General features: G+C 44.4%; 1 protein-coding gene across 6 annotated transcripts in view; it reads right to left on the minus strand.

Annotated features, from left to right (window-relative positions):
- Positions 1-22274, minus strand: part of RUNX2 (RUNX family transcription factor 2) — a 226177-nt gene that overhangs the window by 96189 nt on the left and 107714 nt on the right. For 2 of the 6 annotated variants that reach the window (XM_046639746.1, XM_046639742.1), the window contains 2 exons: positions 13756-13821; positions 7918-12174 (listed from right to left, as the gene is read on the minus strand). The exons of 3 other annotated variants lie outside the window; for them this stretch is intronic. In XM_046639746.1, the coding sequence (XP_046495702.1) occupies positions 11696-12174; positions 13756-13821 (545 nt within the window). In that variant the 3' untranslated portion in view covers positions 7918-11695. Of the gene's footprint in view, positions 1-7917; positions 12175-13755; positions 13822-22274 lie in introns of those variants that run through there. One more of the 6 variants, XM_046639743.1, reaches the window with a different exon arrangement.

The following is a 22274-nucleotide window of genomic DNA, read 5'->3' on the forward strand; positions in this document are numbered from 1 at the left end:
CGATTGTACGAAAATCACCCACTTTTTAAACACCAAGCCCCCCATGAATTGTGGTGGAAATGAAAGGCTTGTAGGACTAAATATAGGTGCCAAGTGCCTTACAAATACTTGGGTATTTTAGGAAACGAGAAATGGGAAATGAAATTGGCTATAAGCAGAAATCAAAACTATCTAAATTCTCTCTAGAAACTAATTGCTGACTTTTTAATGTCTGTTTTTGGCAATCTGAAGCATTCGTGAATTTGCTTAAGCAGAGAACGGCCTGACAAGCATCTCTTACTGGTATGGATTAAGTTGAACAGAGACGCTTTCCAATGTGCTTTTTACTGGTGGCAAGCCTTCCAGCCAGTTGCCCTGCCTACAGTAGGTGTTCGATAAATATTTGCAGAAAGATGAAAGAAAAGAAGGCAGAGAGGGTGAGACAGAGAGAGGTCATTTCTGTTCTCTAAGATTTCAGTAAAATGGGATATTAATTCCATATAAAGTGGATCTAACGAAATAGCCTGTAAAATGCTTGAAGATAGTTGGAGAGAAGCCTACCTATTCAGTGAAAGAGATTTAAAGGATCCAGGGCAGGGAACACTGCTGCCCTGTTCCCTGCTCCCTCCAGGCCTGCGCACAGGTGCACACAGCCTTGCACACACAGGTGCTCCGTTTCAGGCTGCAGCCAGGTTTCCTCAGGCCTTGGGCCCCTCAGCTCAGCCCTCTCCACTGCATAGCACTGCCTCTCAGTGATGTCAGTTTAGGAACGGGGGACCTGGTGCTGCCCCTTCGTCAGGTGGCGAGGAGGACCCCAGGGCCACTGCTGGAAAGGTAAGAGTTGAGGTTGACAGGAATTTCTTGGCTTAGGTCTTTCTCTTGTCAGATGAGGCCAATGCTTCCAAATTAAGTCCAGATTAAGTTTTCCAGTAGCAACATTTACATGAGATTCAACACATCTAAATGGAAACCTTGGAAGAGATTACAGATTGGGAATTGAGGTTGGGGTAGGGTCAACATTTCTGTTCTGAAGGCATCAACGCGTTTCATATTTATGGTTTATGTAATGGGACGTCTCTGAGTTCCTTCAGGGAAGGAGCCTATGGTAAACCAATTGCCAAACTTAGCCATGATATTCAGTAGAAAAATAGTTTATAAAACACATAGAAAAGTATTACTTTCAAAGAGCAACATTTTAAAAAATGTTAAAATAGTATTTAAAAGAAATTGTTCCACTTGGGGCTCCCAGTCTGTGACTCAAACTAATTGAAAATTTTATTTATGGTTTTTAAAATAATCATCTTAATTACTGTGAGTAATAATAACAGGTACCATCTATTTTTTATCTATTATGTGCTGGACACTTTGCTAAGTACTTTCATGTCTCATTAACTCATTTACTTTTCATACCCTCCATTAAGTAGATGATAAAGGAGATTGTGTCTAAACTGTTAGCTTAGGAACATAGTCTTTGGCATCAGGCAGATCTAGGCTTGTTAATAGCGGTGTAACCTTGGGCAAGTTTGAACCTCACTTTCCCCATCAGTAAAATGGGGATGAAAACAGTACTAACCTCTTCATAGATTGCTGGGAAGATTGAGATAAGGGCTGCAAAATATTAAGCAAAGTGCCAGGCAAATAGTCAAGTGTGCCATAAAAGTTAAATATTGTTTATTATTATTATTAGATCATGCTGCAGGTACCAAATATGGCTTTTTCCCAAAAGGAAATTAAAACAATGGCCTTCAGGGCCATCCTAAGAGGGGAAGGACGAAAACTATCTTTGGTCCCCATTCCTTTCTCCCCAGGATGTTCACACTGGTGAGATCAGGGCCAAGTGGGCTTCCAGGACAGCTCAGGAGGAAGAAAAAAGGGAGAAATGGGTAGCTGGCATGTCCTTGGTGCATTGCAGGGGAGGGAGTGGCACTTGGGGAAAGGTGGTAGGAGGGGTTAGGAGGAACAGTAACAAAGGGGACTATTGCCAGTGGGAGCCTGTCTACCGATCCTGACACCCATCCTTCTCCCACTCACTCCCCTGCAGGCCTTGGGAGCAAAGCCCAAGGGAGATCCCTCCCACAGGGCACCCCTGCTCTCTGGGAAGCGACGTTTGGGGCATTCCGAGGCGGCCTGAGCCAGTGGCACCGGGCAGTGTGGCTGCTTTGGTCGGCCTGGGCCCGCAGGGCCCCACAGCGGCTCCAGCAGCTCCCTGGGAAAGGAGAAAGCAGCATCTTGCGTGTGTGGCATATCCTAAAACAAAATAATCACTGAGAGATTTGATGGACTCTGACAGGGGGAAAAAGGGAGCGAAAAAGATGGAACAAAGATGCCATTTTAAAATTATTGGCTCACGTTCAGAATTTCACTATTTTCTATGGCAAGGAGCAAGTAAAAAAAATTCCTCCTGTTGATGAGTATTTTTCTACAGTCATCCAAGGCCAAAGGGCTCAGGGCTTCCGACTTCCCCTCTTGGGGAACCTGTGAGCCAGCGTTCTGGATAACTTACGAAAGGGCTGGATGGAAGGCAGGAGGCTCAAAGGCCCCCAGCTAGCGGCTCGGATGAGGGACGGGCGCAGGAGGACACGCTGTGTTTTCAGTTCGGATTCTGTGATCTTTCTGCCAAACAGGGGTTTACAAAGCAAAAACCTCCAGAGAATTCTCATACTTTCTGGCTTATTCTCCTGGTGTTCATCTTAACAGGAATCAGCTGTTTGCCTTCTCACTTATACAGCGTGTTGCCGAGGAGAATTTAGCATCTGGTCTGGCTATTATCGAAAACAAGAACATCCTGCTCTGTTGGGAGAACCACTGTAATAAAAGGACAGAGATCATTTGCATTCTGGATTCCAGGGTTGTGTCTCGGTTCAATATCTGCTCTCCCTCCTCCCCCGATGGCTTTCATTTTAAAATTTCCTGATGCATCCATCACTCTCACCGTGGTCTCCTTTTTTCTGAAACAGAGGGACAGAGTGGACTTTTTCCCTTCGCTGGGAGGCAGGAACCACTGCCATTTTTCAAACACTGACCCGCTCCTGCAGTGTGATAAAGTTGAACTACCAGAGGAAGTTTTTCTTTTTTTTTACAACTGCGGAAATGAAAAAGTAAACAAGACTGGGACTACATTGGTATTTAGGCTCCAGCTTTTTGTTGTTGTTTTCATCTTTTTCTTTTTTTAAGCATTGGGCTAGGAGCCTGAAGGAACCATATAATATGAAAAACCCTGAGAGGTTTTATTAGCCAATAAAAAAACCTTAGTTCCTATTAACCACTTAACCCCTTGCTAAAGTTCCGCACTTCTTCCTTCTTGGAGCCTTCTCTCCCTCTCATGCCCACGAGGAATGAAAGCTGGTCCTTCCGTCTCTCCCTGCACAATTGCAGTTCACAGTCCGTGTTCCAGAAGTTGCGGTTGAGAATTGTATTCAATAATAATCTCTGTGTTTCTCATCTGTGAAACCACTAATAGGAAGATTTTGATAAGGAGTCAAATTTTCTATGCCCCGAAATCCACACACAAAATGACTTTTTAAGCACACTGCTAAAAGGGAGAAAGGTCACTATGATTTTCACGATTTAAATATTAAATGACTGTTAGAGAAGACCGAACCAGACTAAGGCATTACTGGAATATGTAATGATTGCCACAGAAGTCTCCTCTCCTTTGGGGGCAGAAAAATAAAGAGAAACTCACAGAGAAACAGAAAGTGAAACTGGTCAGAGCTGTGTCACTGTCCGAGATGGATGGAGTTACAAAAATAAATGACCTAATTTAGGAAGGAAACGACGTCCAAGGAGACTTTATATCATAAAACCGTTGTATTAATACTCCCACAATTATGCATGACCTGTGGTTTTGTTGTTTGCTTTTTGCTGTTTTTAAAGAATAAATTTGCACATTCGCATCAATCCATCATCCAGTTGTGTTTTGGGAGTTCCTGGTACTCCCATCTCTCAAAAAACACCCTTAAGTTCTGCCACCATATCCTGTATCTCCTAAACCCACTTTCTCTCACTTTCATTTTCCACATCTGGGCTAACTCTGGTACTTATGTTCTGCAGGAGAAATGTCCTAAGGCCTAAGGAGCACAAGGCCACAGGAGACCTGGTTGCAATTTGGTGTTCTGGCCTCATTTAATGCTGCAGAGACAAGACTAGTTCTTTTTTCTTTTCTTTCTTTCTTCTTCTCCCCAAACTCCCCAGCACATAGTTGTATATTCTAGTCGTAGGTCCTTCTGGTTCTGCTATGTGGGACGCCGCCTCAGCACGGCCTGATGAGTAGTGCTAGGTCTGTGCCCAGGATCCAAACCAGCAAAACCCTGGGCCACCAAAGTGGAGCGCATGAACTTAACCACTCGGCCACAGGACCGGCCCCAAGACTAGTTCTTGAGGGGCTTGTGTGCTTGTGTGGAAGAACTTTTGCTTGTCTTCCCCCCTACCTTTTTTTTATCATTTTGCTACATGGTCTTGATGTCTTTATAAGAATGACAGGTGGGGGGAAATTCTTCCCCTTCTGCGGGCTATAGAGTGGGACAGAATGACGTGGGACAAAAAGATAGCAATCAAGAAGTGAGCTACGTTTGCAAGGCTAAAACATAAAGCAGGTTTTCCAGAAAACCCCACTAAGTTGCCAGACATCACTGCAACAAGATAATAAGAAAACAAATTAAAATAAGTTTTAGTCAAAGTTAAGTGGGTTTCCAGAAACTCGATCCTTCTGGTTTCCAACTGGTTGAGCATGTCTGAACAGCAGGACGGGTTGAGTCACAGAAAGCTTTTGAATAAAAGCTTTACAAAAATTCATTATAACCCCTTCTTAAAGGTCAGCTTCACCGTGCTCCTGACATCTCAGGAGCATCCAGTGTCCCTTGTCCCCTCTAAATAACCAATTTGAAGAAGAGTAATTGCTTCTTCAAGACCTGTGGGAGGAAGGCGGTGCTTTTGTGCAGAATCTGCAGGAATTACAAACATCTGAGGCAAACAAGTGCTGTGTCAAGAAACCCTTATGTGTGTGGCGAGCTCCATCTCTCCCCGAATGGCTGCTCAGGCAGCTCTTTCCATCTCGCCAACCTGCCCCCTCCCTGTCTCCCTTCAGGCATGCATGCGCACATCACACACACACACACACACACACACACACGCACACACACACACACACACACACTCTCTCTAGTATATTACCCTTTGCATCTGCAGTGGATTCTTTTCTTTGCTAAATTTTGATTCATAATTTTTTTAAAAACTTCATGTCCAACGCCTCCTGATTAAATAGCTAGTGTGCTGGGAAGCCCCTGGGAAGCTACAAAGAGGCTTGTTGGAGTGCACAAGAATGGCGGCCAGGAGGGGAGAGATCCCCTTGCCTTTGCTCAGAGCTCATCATTTACATATGGAGCATCAGCTCTCCATGTATTGGTTCCTCCCTGGCCTTACTTAAGCACGTTCTCCAGGTGCGAGGAGAGAGCCACAGGAGGGAGAGCAGAGGTGGGTGGAGAGGAATTGGAGAAACCCGGAGTCCCTAGGCCTAGTGTGCAGGCCGGCTGTCTCACCCCCTGCACGTTCTCTACACCGACCCCAGACAGCTCAGGCCTTGCAGACTCTCACAGAAAAGCATCCTTCCAGGCCCTTAGGAACTGACTCGAGGAGCAAATGCGCGAGTTTGCCTGGGATCTCACAGGTGAGCTGGCCCACACTCACTAAAACCGTGACAATCAGTTTAGGTGTCCCCAGAAAACTTAACGATGATAGGGTGGCAGTTTTATCATAAACCCCCTACCTTTCCGATGCCCCTAAACTGTTGTTTCCTAGGACTGGTCTCTAAAATGATTTTAAATAATCGGGACAGAGAGCCCAGTGGACTGGACTGCCTGCTGTTAACCTGACAATCTAGGTGGGGTTGTCTGCTTACATGGGACAAGCCGGTACCTCCAGTTCTGCCGCAGATCTGGGCTGTGTCACTATTGTTAACCACCCGTTTCCAGAGGGAATGAAAAATCAACTGGTGAAGATCTGTAGGCCCTGCTCTGTCCGTCTGTGAATGAGGGCTTCCTCCACCTCCTCCCTCGCCTTTGCAGGCTGTTCTCAAATCCCATAAATATAAACATGTGGCTCTTCAACCGCATCTGTAGATAATAACTTCAGGGGGCTTCCTGTTTACATGGCAATACCCATTTCCCAGCCAAATAAACTCTGCGACAGAGAGCTGAGGTGTTTATTGGGCCAGTCTCGGCTGGGATTGAGTTAACAGGAAACACCCACTCTCGAAGAAATGTCTGAGGATTAAATATTTGGGGGGCAGGGGGCACAAAGGGTCAAAAACACTGGAGAAATTGCTTTCTTCTTCCGCCCGTCTTTTCCAGTGAGAAACAGAAGCAGCCATGATAAATATGGTCAAGCAGGCCAGGCCCAGGAGAGCCCCACGGCCGCGCTGAGGCAGGGAGGAGGGAAGCAGGGCCTCCCTCACAACACGTCCACACCTCGGGGGGCCATTGGGTGAAGGGATGGGAAAGGTTGATGGACATCCAGCCCTGGGAGGCCCCTCAGTCTTCTGCCGGCCTACCCTGTTTTAACGAGCAATGAATTCTCACACCAGCCCTGTCAATAAAGCCTGACCTAAGAATTTAGAGAGAGCCGTTAGCCCAGTGGTTCTCCATTGGGGTGATTCTGCCCTCCTGGGGACATTTGGCAATGTCTGGAAACAGTTTTCATTGTCACAACTGGGCAGGTGCTACCAGCATCTAGAGGGTAGAAGCCAGGGATGCCACTCAACGTCCTACAATGCACAGGACAGCCCTCCCTACACACACACCAAAGTATTATCCAGCCTGAAATGTCAACAGTGCCAAGATCTCGCCCAGTGCCTTTCCATAAACCAAGAAACTGAAACCCAGAGGTGTGAAGTGATTTGCCCTAAACCATGCTGCTGCAGAAAGCTGGAGAGGACAGGAAAGCCACTGTGCCCACCTCCTATGGGATGCCTTTTCAAGTCACACAGATGTTTAATTTAAAAGGATAAATATACATCCTCAAAGAGTCACAAACAAGTTTCCTGGCCTACGTTCACCCAAGTGCTCTTAGAATGTCTACGGGTCTTAGAAATTAGCTGTTTCCAAGATTTCTCAGAAAACAGTGTCCAAGGGGTAAGAAGGAGCAGATCCACCTAAAGGAGGCCTCTAACTCTTCGCGTGACGTGGCCCACTGGCGAGCGGCTGAGCTTCTCTGCACCACGGTTTCCTGGTCCCTCTTTTAGAACTGTGGTAAGCCAAGACGTACAGAAAGTGCAGGACCTAAAGAAAGCAACCACTCTACCCCAGGCCCTCAACCTTATCGCAGGGGAGGGACTTGCCAAAAATAAACAATGGCCCAGAAAAAAAATCTCCAAACCATGCTTATGCTCGCTAGCAGAATTTTTCTGAGACTAGAGAGCTCCAGGCCAACGTCTGTTTTTACTCATCCTTGGGCTTTGGTTGACTTTCTTTTTAAGAACCCAAAAGAGATGCGGGAAGGAAGATAGATGACCCCCTATGCCTGGGCCGCCTGAGAGCTTGTGGCTACAGCCAGGGGTTCACTTGCCCGGCCCTGTTCATGTGCCCAGAGATTAGAATCACAGAACCACTGAAGCTGCTGTCCTTACACCCTGACTAGTGCCATTGCTGGAATAAGGGGCTTCACCCAAGGATGGAGGGGGGCACACCTTCTTTCAGACACAGGCTGATGAGGAAGTGGGTTCATGGCTAGATTCTTCGCCCACCCCTCTTAGGAGCAGGACAAAACAAGACCCAGCGCTTACCAAGACTGTTTTTCCTCTCACCAGTAATATAGGCTCTCTGTTCTCATCCAGCCCTGGCAAGTCCTACGGCCAATAACAGGCCAGGTGTAGGCAAGAGGAGGTGTCAGAGTAGAGAAGAAGCCGCGGACGAGAAAAGACCCAATGTACACACATAACAAAACCAAAAAAGCCATTTTATTGAAAATTAAATTCAAACTTCAAATTAATATTACAATCATGAGAAAAATGCCAAATAATTCAATTTACAGTTGCAACATACAATACAAATAGTCCCTTTGAAGTTAAGAGTAAACTCATCCACAATCATGACCTGTGGCACAAAGCAGAATTTGTACAATATGTGCATGGAAAGCAAATCTTGGGGAACAGCAATTGGAAAAAAATAAAAACGAAAAGCTTGTATTTACACAAAATGCTACAAATATTTTTGTTCCACAGAAATCTAAGAATGGTAAAGCATATCCAGAAAAATGGAATTTTATTCAGAATACCTAAGAAATTACTGTAAGTTATGGTTTTGGCTGATATATTTCAAAGTACTGCGTTAAAAAGCAAACAGTTATTTGTAAACATGAAGTAAACAAACATCTAAAAAGTTCTCACAGAAAATATTTTTTTAAAGGCATTATCTTTTTAAGAACAACAAATTCAAGGTTTGGAAGTATCATCTTTTATTGATCTTATTTATTATTGTTCTTTCAAATATCATAGATTTGATTACTGTTTTTGCTAATGCTTTGTGTTTCCATGTCCTCACCTAGACTTTGAGTCAGTCCCCGTCGTGGGGATGGAGGGAACTCTAAGCCAGCACACACATCTCCCCACTGAATTTGCAATGGATGGTCCCTAATGGGGTGGATCTTTTAAAAGGCTCTGGTGGGGTAAGACAGACTAAAGGACAAACAAGAGCTACTCTGTCGAGTCTCTCAGTTCCAGGCTGGATGTCATTCCACTAATCGAAAACCAAAGCTTCGGTACCTGTTCTGGAACTCTGACATAGGTTAGAATGCGTGGGACAGCCGAAACAGACAGAAAAGTGGCTGTGCTGCTCACACTGTCAACTCCAGCAACACTAATGCTCCCTAAAGACCGTGCTATTTTGACCTGAAATAGAGTGCATGGTTCCACAGTAGCAGTAAGGCTTTGCTTGGGTCTTGAAATCACAAATCATACACATGGCCCAGTGCAAATTAAGGGTTCAGTTAAGGAAAAAAAAAAAAGATAAAAGAAAAATTTAACCTCCAGGCCAAAAAAGGGCAGCATTTGATCTAGGAAATGTAAATTACCCCATCGGAGTGGTTGGAATGAGGGTGGAAGGAAGAAGTACTTGAATTCTTCCCAAGAAAAAAAACTTTTAAAGTGTTTCTGGGTTGCTGCCTGCAGCCACGATAATAACATTTCAACGCAAAAGCATCCCTAATGTCACTTAGTATGCGTACTGTAAACTTAAAAAAGCCCTTTTAACATTAAAAAATAATGTACAAATATAGTACCTTTTTTATTAAATAGGGTACAGCTGGCACTGGCGGTAACATTTTTATGTCAATCAATTAAAATCGAAATGTGTAACCAGACACTGGCTTTTTTAAGTGCTGCTGAAACAAACACACATAGTTTACACTTACAAATAAATGGACAGTGGTGCGCTTCAAGCTACCACATGCAAACAATAAATAGTATCAGTTACTACTTCCATCTTACTTCAGTAACAGAAAAGTGGCTTATTCATCTAAGCATACTTGGTATACGACCTTTAGAAGGCAAAGTGTTTTGTTTCGTTTTCCCCTCAATTTTTATTAGGAGGAGTCAGGATGAATTCCCAGAGGCTCCCAGGCAAGAAGTACAGGTCCAACCGCCCGGCCCCACGGGCTGTCCTGCCATGCTTGGCAGCCTAGGAAGTCGGGATGGGGAATGACTAGAGAGCATGGGGCCTCTGGGGGCTGGAGGCCCATCTCTGCAAAGTTCTGCTTAGCGGGGCTGGGAATTCAAATGAAGGGGCCCTGACGTTGTGGGGGGGGGGGGGGGGGGGGGGCGGGGAGGGCAGGCATTTGTCTGGCGGTGTCACTGAATGATCCTGGCTTGGATTAAGGAGTCACACTTGAGAATTTGCCCCACGGCCGCCAGGAGTGGTCAAAGTGCAGGAGGGGTTTTAACTCAAATCCAGACGTGGTAGGAGCAGCCCAATTCCACACAGCCAGCCTTCCCTTTCCCCTACCTTGGGAGAATCTGAATGTCAAAGGTCGTCCAGGGGTCCCCATGGGCTGTCTGTTCTCTCAGATCAGCTCTCTGTGGAACTCCCCTGCTACTTCAGATGACCCTGCTCTCATAAGACAATGACTTAATTCTGCTCCTTTAAATGCAAATTCTGTGGAGAGCTGCCGGTGGGGCCTTGGGTGAGGCAGATGTGGGTTCCCCCGATTGACTGACTGACTGTTTGGTAAGGCAGGTTGGTTAAGAATCCCGGGTGCAATTTGGCTTTCCTGTATCATGGGAATCATGATTGATGCCTTAGCCACGTGCATCTTCACTATGAAGCCTGGCGATTTAGAGTTTTGCTTTAACTAGGAAACCACAGAACTTTCTTCTGCAGTTCAATGATTCACTTGTGCTTGTCTTTTTTAATATGACAAGAGTCATTGCTATTCGAAAGAAATTAAGAAACCACATCACTCCAGCATTAAATGCTGATAAAGGGCAACAGAAGCGATAAAGGGCTAAGAGTTGTTTTTAAATCCCTAATTATTGCTTAAAAGGCAAAGCTTAGAGGCAATCAAAGATCTGAAAGAACTGAACATAACATTTCCTTCATACATCACAAAAACAAGCTACATCTAAAATATTTGGAGATGGAAGTATTTTTAAAAATCACATTGTGCCTGGATGAACTGAAATTGCTTAGCAATATTTCAGATATGGCTCTAGCCCACTGAAGAAATTTGTTATTTAATAAAGAGCACTTTTAGAGACCGAAGTCAACATATCAATACACTAAGAAATGTTTCAAGGGTCCAAATGTCATTAAATAATTATAAATATATCTTTAAAGTTATATGACCATTCACGTTAGCAAGTTACCTCAGATTTTACACATATTCATAATTTAAAAAAAAAAAAGAAAACAAATAACACACAGCCAAACGCAAACACTATCTATACCATTATGGCTATAATAAGATATTGCCATTTTCAGTTTTGCATAAAAGGAGAGGGGGGTTGGTTTGTGGGATGGGTTTTCTTTTTGGTTAAGTGGGAAAAGGAAAACAAAAAGTACAAAAAAAGTAAAATAAAATAATCTAACCTGATCAGTATTTTTGAAGTCACTTTCTCCAAGTAGAAAAAAAAAAAAAACCAAAAAGCTGAACCAAACAGTTCAAATGAGTACTCGCGTAGGTCTGAAAGCCAAGTTTGGAACAGCGATCTGAATGGAGCGCCCCATCACGGAAGCATCCACTCCGCCTCTTCTCCCTTCGCGCGCACCTCGACCCGCTTGGGAAGCGGGTCTGCGCATGCGCTGGTCCAGACGCAGCGCAACCGGGAGGGCGCGTGGGTTCAAAGCTCAGGGAGGATGGGGCTCGCTCCTCCTCCTGCTGAACCTGGAGTCCGCCTCTCTGAATTGGCATATGAGCAGGTTGTTTATGACAACAGACCAAACAACAAAAGCAACAAAAATACCTTTTCTCCTTTGTTTGTAAAAGTACATTTTAAATAGAAAACCGTCTGAAACCTGGTTATGACTGTCTATCTTGGGCCTTTTGCTTCTCAAAATCTCCCCTCCTATGGTTGCAAGATCATGACTGAGTGAATGAAAAATCTTCTAAAAAATAGGCACTTTGTAGATAGCTAATCGATATACATATATATGCACTCTCTCTATATATGTATATATTGATACACTTGGGACGTGGCTCCCAGATACCGCTGGGCCATTGCTGAGGAATTTCAATACGGTCGCCAAACAGATTCATCCATTCTGCCACTAGAATTCAAAACAGTTGGGGAACTGCTGTGGCTTCCATCAGCGTCAACACCATCATTCTGGTTAGGCAAATTTGGATTTAATAGCGTGCTGCCATTCGAGGTGGTGGTGCATGGCGGCAGCATTCTGGAAGGAGACCGGTCTCCCCCCGGCACCATGGGGAACTGATAGGATCCTGACGAAGTGCCATAGTAGAGATATGGAGTGCTGCTGGTCTGGAAGGGTCCACTCTGGCTTTGGGAAGAGCCGGGGTAGGGTGGTGGCAGGTAGGTGTGGTAGTGAGTGGTGGCGGACATACCGAGGGACATGCCTGAGGTGACTGGCGGGGTGTAAGTAAAGGTGGCTGGATAGTGCATTCGTGGGTTGGAGAAGCGGCTCTCAGTGAGGGATGAAATGCTTGGGAACTGCCTGGGGTCTGAAAAAGGGCCCAGTTCTGAAGCACCTAAAAATTACAACAGAAGATGGGGGGAAAAATCTGTAAATATCAATTAAAATAATGATAGAATTTTTACAAGAAAGAAGAAAACTTTAGCTTCCCAAAAAGGAACAGCAAGCCACAAACAGACCTTCAAATGCACCGGTCACTACACAGTCTTTTTTTTTTTTCTCACTTAACACTCTTAGCAGCATTTATCCTCATGTTCTTCACCCGCAGAGAATCCCAGAGGGCTCTGAAAACCCCAGTTGTGCTAGGTCGTCTGTGTAAGCCAACCCAACACTCTGATCATATTGATTCACTCACCAGACTTCAAGACTGAGTCCTCATTGACCTTTTTCTCTTTTTGTTTCTCGTTGCTCCTCAGATATTTGAAAGTGACATTTTTACTAGGTTGGACAAGGTCCTTTTCCTCAACCCAATATGAAGATGTTCCAGAAGGATCAGATTTGTTATTGGTACTCTTGGCAGGTCCCTTAATCAATGAAGGAACTTCAAAAAGATATCCTAACACGTTCCTATCATTTCTTTTCAACTCTTAAAATAATTTACAATCTTGTTTTATTCTTCATCTTACTAACAGATTTTCAAAAGAATCAAGCCAGATTGAAATCAAACCAGATTTCAACGTATTCTGGAACTACCTTACTTATCTGGGGGCGTAGAGGGAGGGTCTAGCCCTTAGAAATTCTCCTGAGGGTCATAAACTAAATAAGTAGGTTTTGGACGTAGTGGGGAAAGGCTTGGTACCCAGGAATCACTGCATTCCACCTCTTGATGGGAGACGTGGGACCTGATGGAGGCCAGGTGCCGACAGTAGCTTTGGGGACAGGCTCACTGCTCAGGGAGATCCAAGAGGAGGGCACCTCACCATGTATTTACTGGGCCCTGTCCCACATCCTACAGAATTAGCTTCAGGCCAATTTGAACGGGTAACCTGGATGCAAAGGTGGTTTTCCCCTAAAATGGAAAGTCCTTTAACTTCTAAAGCTTACAGTATACATCCTTCACAGATATTTCTGGTGCTTAACTTATGAAACCACGGTTATAAACCACTTCATGTGGAAATTAGTTTTCTGAAATGCCTAAAAACCTATAGTTGTCATCTTTAAAGATTGGGTTATGCTTTTCTAAAACTGACAGAATTGTGACAAGCCCTTTTATAACACCAGTGTTAAGATTTGGAGCGCATCTAAAATCTTTCAATTCTTTGGATCTCGTATCTTTGCTTTTCCTATAGATTTTATCTAGAAGGGAAAGCACTTAGTGATTCTTGAAGGCCTCAGGGAGTGGGTACTTGTCCAGCCCCATTTTTATTTAGCCCTTGTTCTTGGATACTACAATATCTATTAAAGGAATAATCCTAATACTTTTCTTTAAAGGGGCTGATGGAGAGTTGTTCATTTTTCTTAAAATGCACACTGCCTGTGATTTTCATAAAATGCTAGGCCCAAGTGCCACGATGTGCATTTGTAATAAAAGTGACGATTTCAAAGCAATGCAGAGTTAACAGAAGTTTTCCTCGAAAATGGGACAGTACCAATCAGACAGCCCCGCCCAGCCCAGCCCAGCAATTAAAAGTCTCACCTGCCTGGCTCTTCTTACTGAGAGTGGAAGGCCAGAGGCAGAAGTCAGAGGTGGCAGTGTCATCATCTGTAAAATGAGGGGGATGAGCTCTAAGTTCCCTTCCAGCGCTAACGTTCTGTCACCGTGAATTCCAAGACAGAGGAGAAGCAACAGCTCAGGGGAGGGGGAGGCAGAGAAGTTCCCAGCCCTCGTTAGTGCTTTTCCCGGATCCACAGGCCCATAAGCAGAGGGTGAAAAGCCAGGGAGCAGCTTCTAAGACCAGAAGCAAACACTTTCAAGATGACAAACCAAAACTCACACAGGCTGGGCAGTTACTCTCAGCTTTTTATAAATTCTGCCATCCTCAACTGGCCTCTACCTAACCCTTCCCAAAGACGAAACTCTGACAAGCTCCAGTTTAAAAATGTACAAGAAGCGATGACAACAGAATCGCACGTGGGGGCAGATGAGCGGTAAGGTGCCCCTGCCGCACGCTTCTGCACTGCCTCACACGATGCAGGCACTACAGGGGGGCCACAGATGTTCCTCGCCCGCCTTTTCACTGTAGGGCAGCTGGGTGAACTGGAGTTGGCAGAGCTAATAGTTATAGGCAGGCCCCTTCTGGAAGCATTAAGTTCAATGCTCAGACCACGTGAGAGAAACCAGAATAACGTGAGCAATTTCAAACGGAAAGAAGTCACACTTAAAACATCCATGTGCGCCCCCCACAGAAGCACAGAGCTCACACAGACAGGCCTGTCAATGTACAAAATGCTTCTCGGGGGTATCTGTACTCACGATATACCATAGTCGTAATTAAAATTCCATGTGGTTTCCCTTATTTTGATGCAGAAGCCTCATTAAAACCCTTTCTGTGGGGCCCTGCCAGTAAACTCCAATATGGTTTTGAAGGTATCCCTCCACCGCCCCAACTTCTCTATATTACCTGATACATTTTGCTGACGTTTTTATTATCTATCACGTGCCAGGATCACTGTACCTTTCTTGTTTATAGATCCCAGCTAATGCGAACTGACATTCATTTTTCAATTAATGAGCTCTGGTTGTGGTTTATAGAAAACAAAGCAGTGAATTTCCGCTAGGTTTACACAATTTTGACCAATCACTTCTAGTCATTTGAGACTGTACTGTCTTGAGGATTAACTCCTTCGGGGCAAAGAGAGTTAATGTGGACTTTAAAGCGATTATACAGTAATTTTTATAACTTGCAAAAACCAGAATTTTCTGGAATTTGCTTCGCTATTTTTGTGTTACCAAGAAATGTTTCTGAAACATACAGCAACATGTTCTCTATGAAGAAATATTAACAACTTGCGACAGTATCACATGAGATCTCCTAGATAATAATCTATGATGGGGAGAGAGAAGGAATCCTAAACTTAAAAAAAAAGCCCAAACATATACCCCTTCCTAATCTTCAATTTATTGACAATAATTGTTACAGAAGCAAATGATACAACTAAGTTTTCTTTCATTGAATGGGGTTGTATCTGAACTTCTAATCTCTGTTTTGTACATGAACTCAGGTTACGTTTTAGACTGCCTTCTTGGGTCATATTGACATTGTGTTCTAAATGATTCATACCTGTGCCACCAGCCACACTGCAAACTTAAAAAATATACTTACAGACTTAAAAAAATTGACCCAGATATTCCATCAACTAAAGGAAATGTACTATCTACTTATTAAAAGGGTCAAGATGAAAACCTGCCAAGTTCTAGAAGTTCCATTCCCCCAATCTGATTTTATAAACGTAAAACCAAGGCTCAGTAACTGCCCAGTGATGTGCCCTGAGTCTCGGAGCCCCCAGAGCCTGTTTACAACTCCTGACTGCAACCTCCTGATTAGAGAAAGCCAGCGCTGCCCGGGGGTCCTTGAAACCCCGATGAACACGGTGCATCCTCCGGATGGGCTGGCTGTACTCAACTTGGAGTTGGGGCGACACTATACAGTAAACATGAATGCGATATAGGGTAGAATGCAACACTTGGGTGAATGTTTAAACAAACAAATAAAAACTGACTTCAACAGAAGTTTGCACTTGCGACTAGGTTTGGGCTATGTCTCAGATGCCCTAAGGCACCCACTGACCCTCCTCTGCCGGCTGGGGTACTCCGATGGAAAAATCCAAACCCCTCATTTACTGCTTAGATAATCCTGATCTAACCCGCTGACAGACAGGGAAGCTGAGGTCCAGAGGAGGGGAGCCACTCATTCTACAACACCATGCAGCGTGAGAGAGGCTGAGCCACAACCAGACCCCTCTTACTTCTGACCTCTTTGCCATCTTAGTCACCCTTCAGGAATCTGATATATCTGCACAAATACATAAATATCTGCTGCACTAAAAGTCATAAATTTGCCTAAAAACACTTAAGTAGGCTCTTCTGGTGTCTATGTGTTGCCCCAATGAGGGTTACTGTCTTTGGGACATTATTAACAACTCTTTTAGGTCATGTTTTTGATCTAATCTGCTAAATAGTGAGCAATTAGTGCAGTTGCTCATGGCATAATGTGAATGAGACCAAGGTCAAGGGTTTGATTCCCTTAGGACCTGCTGGTTTCCTACAGATGCAGCTCATTCCGGAGCCCTGTCTGCACCCCTGGCCACAGTCAGAGTGCTTGCAGACCAATGTAGCTGTCATAAAGAGAGCTCCAAGACCCGGGCTCATTAAAACAGCAGCAGCAGCAGCAGCTGTTCACAACCTAATATACATGAGGAAGAATATATTAATAAAATGCCCATGAAGCTCAAATAAAATCAATGTTAAAAGGTAAAAAAAAAAAAAAAAAAAATCTTGCTCCTCCCCGCAAGGTCTATGAGGAAAAAGGAAATAGCCCCTCTTTACCAACTAGGTTTCTTGGGTCTTCAGAGGGAGTGGAAAGTGTGGTAGAAAGGAGTGAAACCACGATCAGAGAGAATGAAAGAGAACCTCTGACCTTCAGTTCTCGCAGCCTGTGACCTGCCACTCGGCATCTTTCACGCACTGCTTTCGACTGCTAGTGACCTTGGGGCACCTGGCGCGCCGGACTCCTAACTGAAGAGCGAGCTGTTGAGGACAAAGAGCTGTCTGATCCTTGCTTGCCTCCCCTTCAGGGCTTAGTAACAAGAGCACGTGACATTTCTAGGCCTTTCCCTGCTACTTTAACATCCATTTTCTCATTTCGTAGACCCTCAGTAGATAATGGTTGGTTGAAAATGGACAAGGAGATCTCTAGAATGAAAGGAAATGGGAGTTTGAAAAGAATATCAGACAGCATATTTGCCATGTGGGGCTGTCAGCTCGGAAACATGGTACCCGTGTATCGTCCCCTCTAAGCCATGGAATTTATGCATCCCAGCTGAGAAGGAGGCGGGACAGAGAAAAGGAACAGGGGTCGTGAATCCAGGTGAACACAGCTGGCATATTCAGAGTCCTTTGTCCTACTTTTTAAATGCAAGGGCATAAGGGTAGAGAATGAAAAGCCATCATACTTCTCGGCCATGAGGCGTTAACTTCAAAGCTGCACTGGGGCCTTTTAAATGGCAGGAGTTATTGCTTCAACAAATTTCAAATAAAGCCTGAATACTTTTCTATGAACCCCCTCACAGCATGCTTTCTATTGGAACCCAAAATGCACGGGATCTCCACTGAGCTGCCCTCCTCTAAGAATCTTCTTCCCCTTCCACCACACTTTGGCTGCCCCCTCCCCCCGTTCTATTATATCATTTCCTATTTCACTCCTGTTCCAATGTCCAATAGTATTTATTTTCAATATCACTCTTTTGGGCCCTTAGTTACTACTTTACAGAATTATTAGCTGTTTCTCAGCCTGTTCTCTCCAACTGTAAAGTAAGCTTTGGATGGTAAAGGTCATGATTTATTTTCCTCTCATATCCTTCAGGACCTTCTACATTGTAAGAGCTTAAATTATTTTTAAATGTAGGTGTATGGATGGATGGATAAGTGACTGAATAATTAGTCAAGAGGGATCAGGAACTCTGTACAAGCAAAAAGAGGAAGACTGGCAACAGATGTTAGCTCAGGGCCAATCTTCCTCACCAAAAACAAAAAAAAAAGATATAATAAATGTTAGGCAATGCTGACATCAAACCTAAAATGTAATTCAAATACCATCCTATACCTATAAAACCTCGTAAAACTCTCTTGAAAGAGTGTTCAAAACTCTTCCCCAAGCATCATGACATCACTTGACCTCACATTCGAGACAGGGGCCCACAAATGGCAGTTGCCACCAGTGAGCAGATGCCTGTTTTGCCACCAGTGTTGTTCCCAGTATCCTTAGAGCCAATAGCTGTGTGTAAGACTACACTGGGAGCCATGGAGAGAAGACGGGAAAGAGAAAGGGGACGAGGCCTGAAATGGATGGCCTGTGGAAAGGTTCGTTAGCACACTTGTCTCCCTCAGGATCCCAGGGTAACTGCTGCCACGAAGGTCGTGTTATTCAATTGGAGTTGGGGGTAAAGGTAACAAGGTGTAAAACTCACAACCTGTCTGAATCTCTAGACTAGTATACAGAGCCAGTATGTCAGTCATCAAGAATCGCAAATGACCTTTCTAGAGAAGAATCAAGGGGCCAGCCCCGTGGACGAGTGGTTAAGTTTGCATGCTCCACTTTGGCAGCCTGGGGTTCACCAGTTTGGATCCTGGGCATGGACCTACACACCGCTCATCAAGCCATGCTGTGGTGGCGTCCCACATAGAAGAAGTAGGGTGACTTACAACTAGGATCTACAACTACGTACTGGGGTTTCGGGGAGAAAAAAAGAGGATGATTGGCAACAGATGCTAGCTCAGGGCCAATCTTCCTCACCAAAAGGTATACTTTAAAAAAAAAGAATTAGAAGCCTGGAGACACAGTGGACCTGAGTGACATCACGAGATTATAACGTGGTCCTTCTGTCCCAGGTCAGTGTTCTGCTCTGCCTCTGCTGCCCTGACAGACGACGCCAGCGGGAACGTGTGGAGGATCTGCCTTGAGTTTCCTTAGATCTGCGTTCTACGGATACACACACAAAAGGGGAAAATCTTCCACTTACACACCACCTTTTCAGGCCACGTAAGTGGCAGAGCCTTAAAACCAGAGGGTGTCACCCCCTATCCAAGCATAGGTCAGCCACCTTTCACAAGCGCAACTGAGCCACTCGACAACCAAGGGGTGAAAATAAGGAGGACGCTGTTGGCGTATTCAGGGTCCACTGGTCTCCTGTTCCAAGGTCATGCCCCACTACTCCTCAGGGCCTGAACCCTCCTTTTCCTGGTAGGACATATGAGGATCCGCACCTCATGCTCTCCCCAGTCTCACGGCCACCTCTCTTCTCTCTGCCAGACCAAGGGTAGCAAGCTCACCCCTACACAAGGACTTCCCAGGGAGACAGATTCTTATCATTTTTGCTTTACCAGAGACATCTTGAACTTTTATGTGTATAAATTCTGCCACTCCATGCATTTTAAAGTATTATCATTGGTTTTAGATAACTATTTCCATTTTCCAACTAAATAGAAAGCAAATTAAGAATGAGAACCACGTGATCCTTCTTTTAGCTCCTACCCAGGACACAGTACGGTGCTGAGAAAAGATGGGTGCTTCAAAAAACGCGCTCAACGGATGAAGCACAAGCATAGTCTCAAGCAGGTAACACGACAGAAGCAGAAATGCTGTGCAAACATTAACCAAAAATCAATTTTAGACTACACACAGAATACTATTTTGTATTTTCCACATTGAAGTTTTAAAGGATTTTACATCGATTTTTAATTTCCCTGAATTTGTCCCCTTACATTAAAATGATCAAGGATCTATCACATTACTTTTACTTTTAATTTCATTAGATAACAATTGGAAAAATATACCCTATATGGGAGAAAAGCAATAGATCATGCTGATGGAGAAGAAACTGGTAAAATGGGAATCTGAAATAAATTTTTTTAAGATAATGAAAGGTCAGACTAGCAAACTCCATAGTTTTGCAAAAGAGAGGAAAAGAGCCTCAACTATCCAGTATAAATATTTATTTTCCGTGTTGTAATGAATTGTACTTTTCCACTGCAGGCTCACAAATTCTGGAAGACCAGCTGATCCTAAGGCTAAGAAAGTATGCTATGCTGAAGGAAAGAGAGAGAGGAAAAAAACAATCTGGTAATTTTCAGCAACTTCAACCATTCCTTAAAACCACTCAAATTTGGAGGATATTGTTGGAATAATGTATTTCCTCTTTCTGAAGGAAAAGGAGGCAGGCGGCAGAAGATGGGCCAGCGTATATGTATGCACACAGGGCGGGAGAGTAAGAGAGAAGGAAGGAACCAAAAGGTTGGGGGGCGGGGGGACAGGAAAAACGAGAGATCTTCTTGCTAGGCCTTGATTAAGAACTTTTTAAAGGCTCGGAAGAGTGGATAGTCTTTGAAACCAGATCCGCTGCAGGAAGGAGGCCAGCACCCAGGACACCGTGTCTTTCTGAAGGGGCCACCCACGGTGCCGTGGCGGTCATATGACTGCTCTGTCACATCCTGAAGCCATTTCCAGCCCATGCACACGTCTGTGCTCCCATTTAGAGAGGATGGGATATATTGGGAACACACATATGGAAACACTTTCAGAGAATCAGTTTCCATGAAATTCATAATGAGCCAAGTGGCTTCAGATGTGGTTGCGTTCCTCCGATTAGCCAGAAAAAAAAAAGGAAAAAAGGAGGAAAAAAGGGACAAATCCACCCTTTCAGACCTTATTTCAGTTTCAGAGAAATTAAAAACCACTAATGACTTATGGCTACCAAAACATGGAGCCACAATTAAGAGAGGAGGAACTAGGAAAAAGAAGGAAAGAGGTTTAAAAGCAATAGTCTTTCCCTCCTAAAAATAACAGCTTCAATATCAGTAATCTTATCTTAAATCAGGGGGAGGCTTTCCTGTGATGGTATCTGCCTAGAGCGGCCTAATTAACTTTCTGGCGTCCTGGCAGAATGTACTGCGCATGTGCACATGGAGGGGGCGGAAGATGCGGGCCGGGGGCGGGGGAAGCAGAGACTAGAAGACCAGCTCTTATTTGATAACATATGTGGCCAATTAAGATTATTTTAAAAATTGCAACTAAATGATAAATTGTTCCTAAGTAAATCTTTCCAAAAAGCCTGAATGCAGAGGGGACAGCCTGGTATTTTCCTGTGGTCTGTGCGAGTGGTACCTCAGACTATATTAAAAGCAGAAATTTATGAACTGGTTGAGATGTTATATATTAGACACCAAAGCCTAGCTGATAGGAGGGCATGAAATACAAGAAGGGGACAAATGGGGGGAGGGTTTGTAAAGAGGGACATTTAACTGATATTAATAAGCTAAAACATTATTTTTATATTAAAATAGAAATGCATATTATGGAGTAAAATTCACATGGATTTGAAGATAAAAAAAGAGACTTGAAAATGCTCTGCTTGTGGGAGTTGCGGTTGTTTGGGGTTATGTCAACAGATTGGGGGGAGCAGGGGCAGTGAAGGAGCCTGGTTCCCTCTGCCCTTTAGGGTACTTCAGTGGAAAAACCTGAGGAGGGTCTCTTTCAAGCCTGGTAGCAAGCCTAACCCCTTGATTAGGGACGCTCTGACTCGAGGTTGCTTGATGATGGGCCGGGAACCAGCACTGGCTATTGCTTAACAGAGTAGTCTTTGCTTTGCTCCAACCATAGGAATCCTACAAGTGACTTAACATTCACAGCATCCCGTGGTGTTATGAGTTTTGCTAAGAGGAAAGAGTGGCTAACCAAACAACTGAGACGCCAGGGCTCCCATCGGCAGAGCATCTTGACTGGAGCACTTCTACTTACTTTGTGGCATTAAATCTCACCACAGCCCTGGGAGGTAGACAGTGTTACTGATCCCACATGAGGGATGACAAACTGAAGCTCAGAGAAGTGAAGTGATTTCCTCAAGGCTACAGACCAGTAAAGGCTGGCCCAGGACCAGGCCCCAGATCTGTGGGGCTCAGCTGTCCGTGGTGCAGGGGTTCAGTGTCATTTTCATGGGAATTCTAACACTTGGCCATGCCTACCTGGAGGGCAAGGATGAAAAAGGTTCTGATTGGTTTTCAAGGACAGTCCGAGGGATGGGGATGGGATGTGGAATGAGGAGGCTGATATGTGCCACTTATTTGCCATGCTTGACTCAGCCCCAGAATTCTTGTATTGTCTTGACCACTGATGTTCTGAGTGATCTTAGGCAAATCATGTCTTATATTGCTCAGGCTGTCTCTTTGAGTAAGACTCTTGTAAGTGAGAACTGGCAAAAACACACAGCAAATAACAAACATCTCCATCTCAAAGAGGCACGCCTCTTACTGGTCCTGGTTGAATTATTAGAGCCAGAGAAGAAAGAAACTGAAGAGATTGGGTCCAAGCTAGAAGAGACATGAGCTGAGAATCAGAATCCTGAAATTCCCGATTAACTCCACACACCCAGCTCCGGGTCCCACCAAACTCTTCTGTGAAAAGCCATGCCTGTCACAGCAGGAAGAGGGGGCTCCCACAGCAG

Source organism: Equus quagga, chromosome 15 (assembly GCF_021613505.1).
Source record: "Equus quagga isolate Etosha38 chromosome 15, UCLA_HA_Equagga_1.0, whole genome shotgun sequence".
NCBI lineage: Eukaryota > Metazoa > Chordata > Mammalia > Perissodactyla > Equidae > Equus > Equus quagga.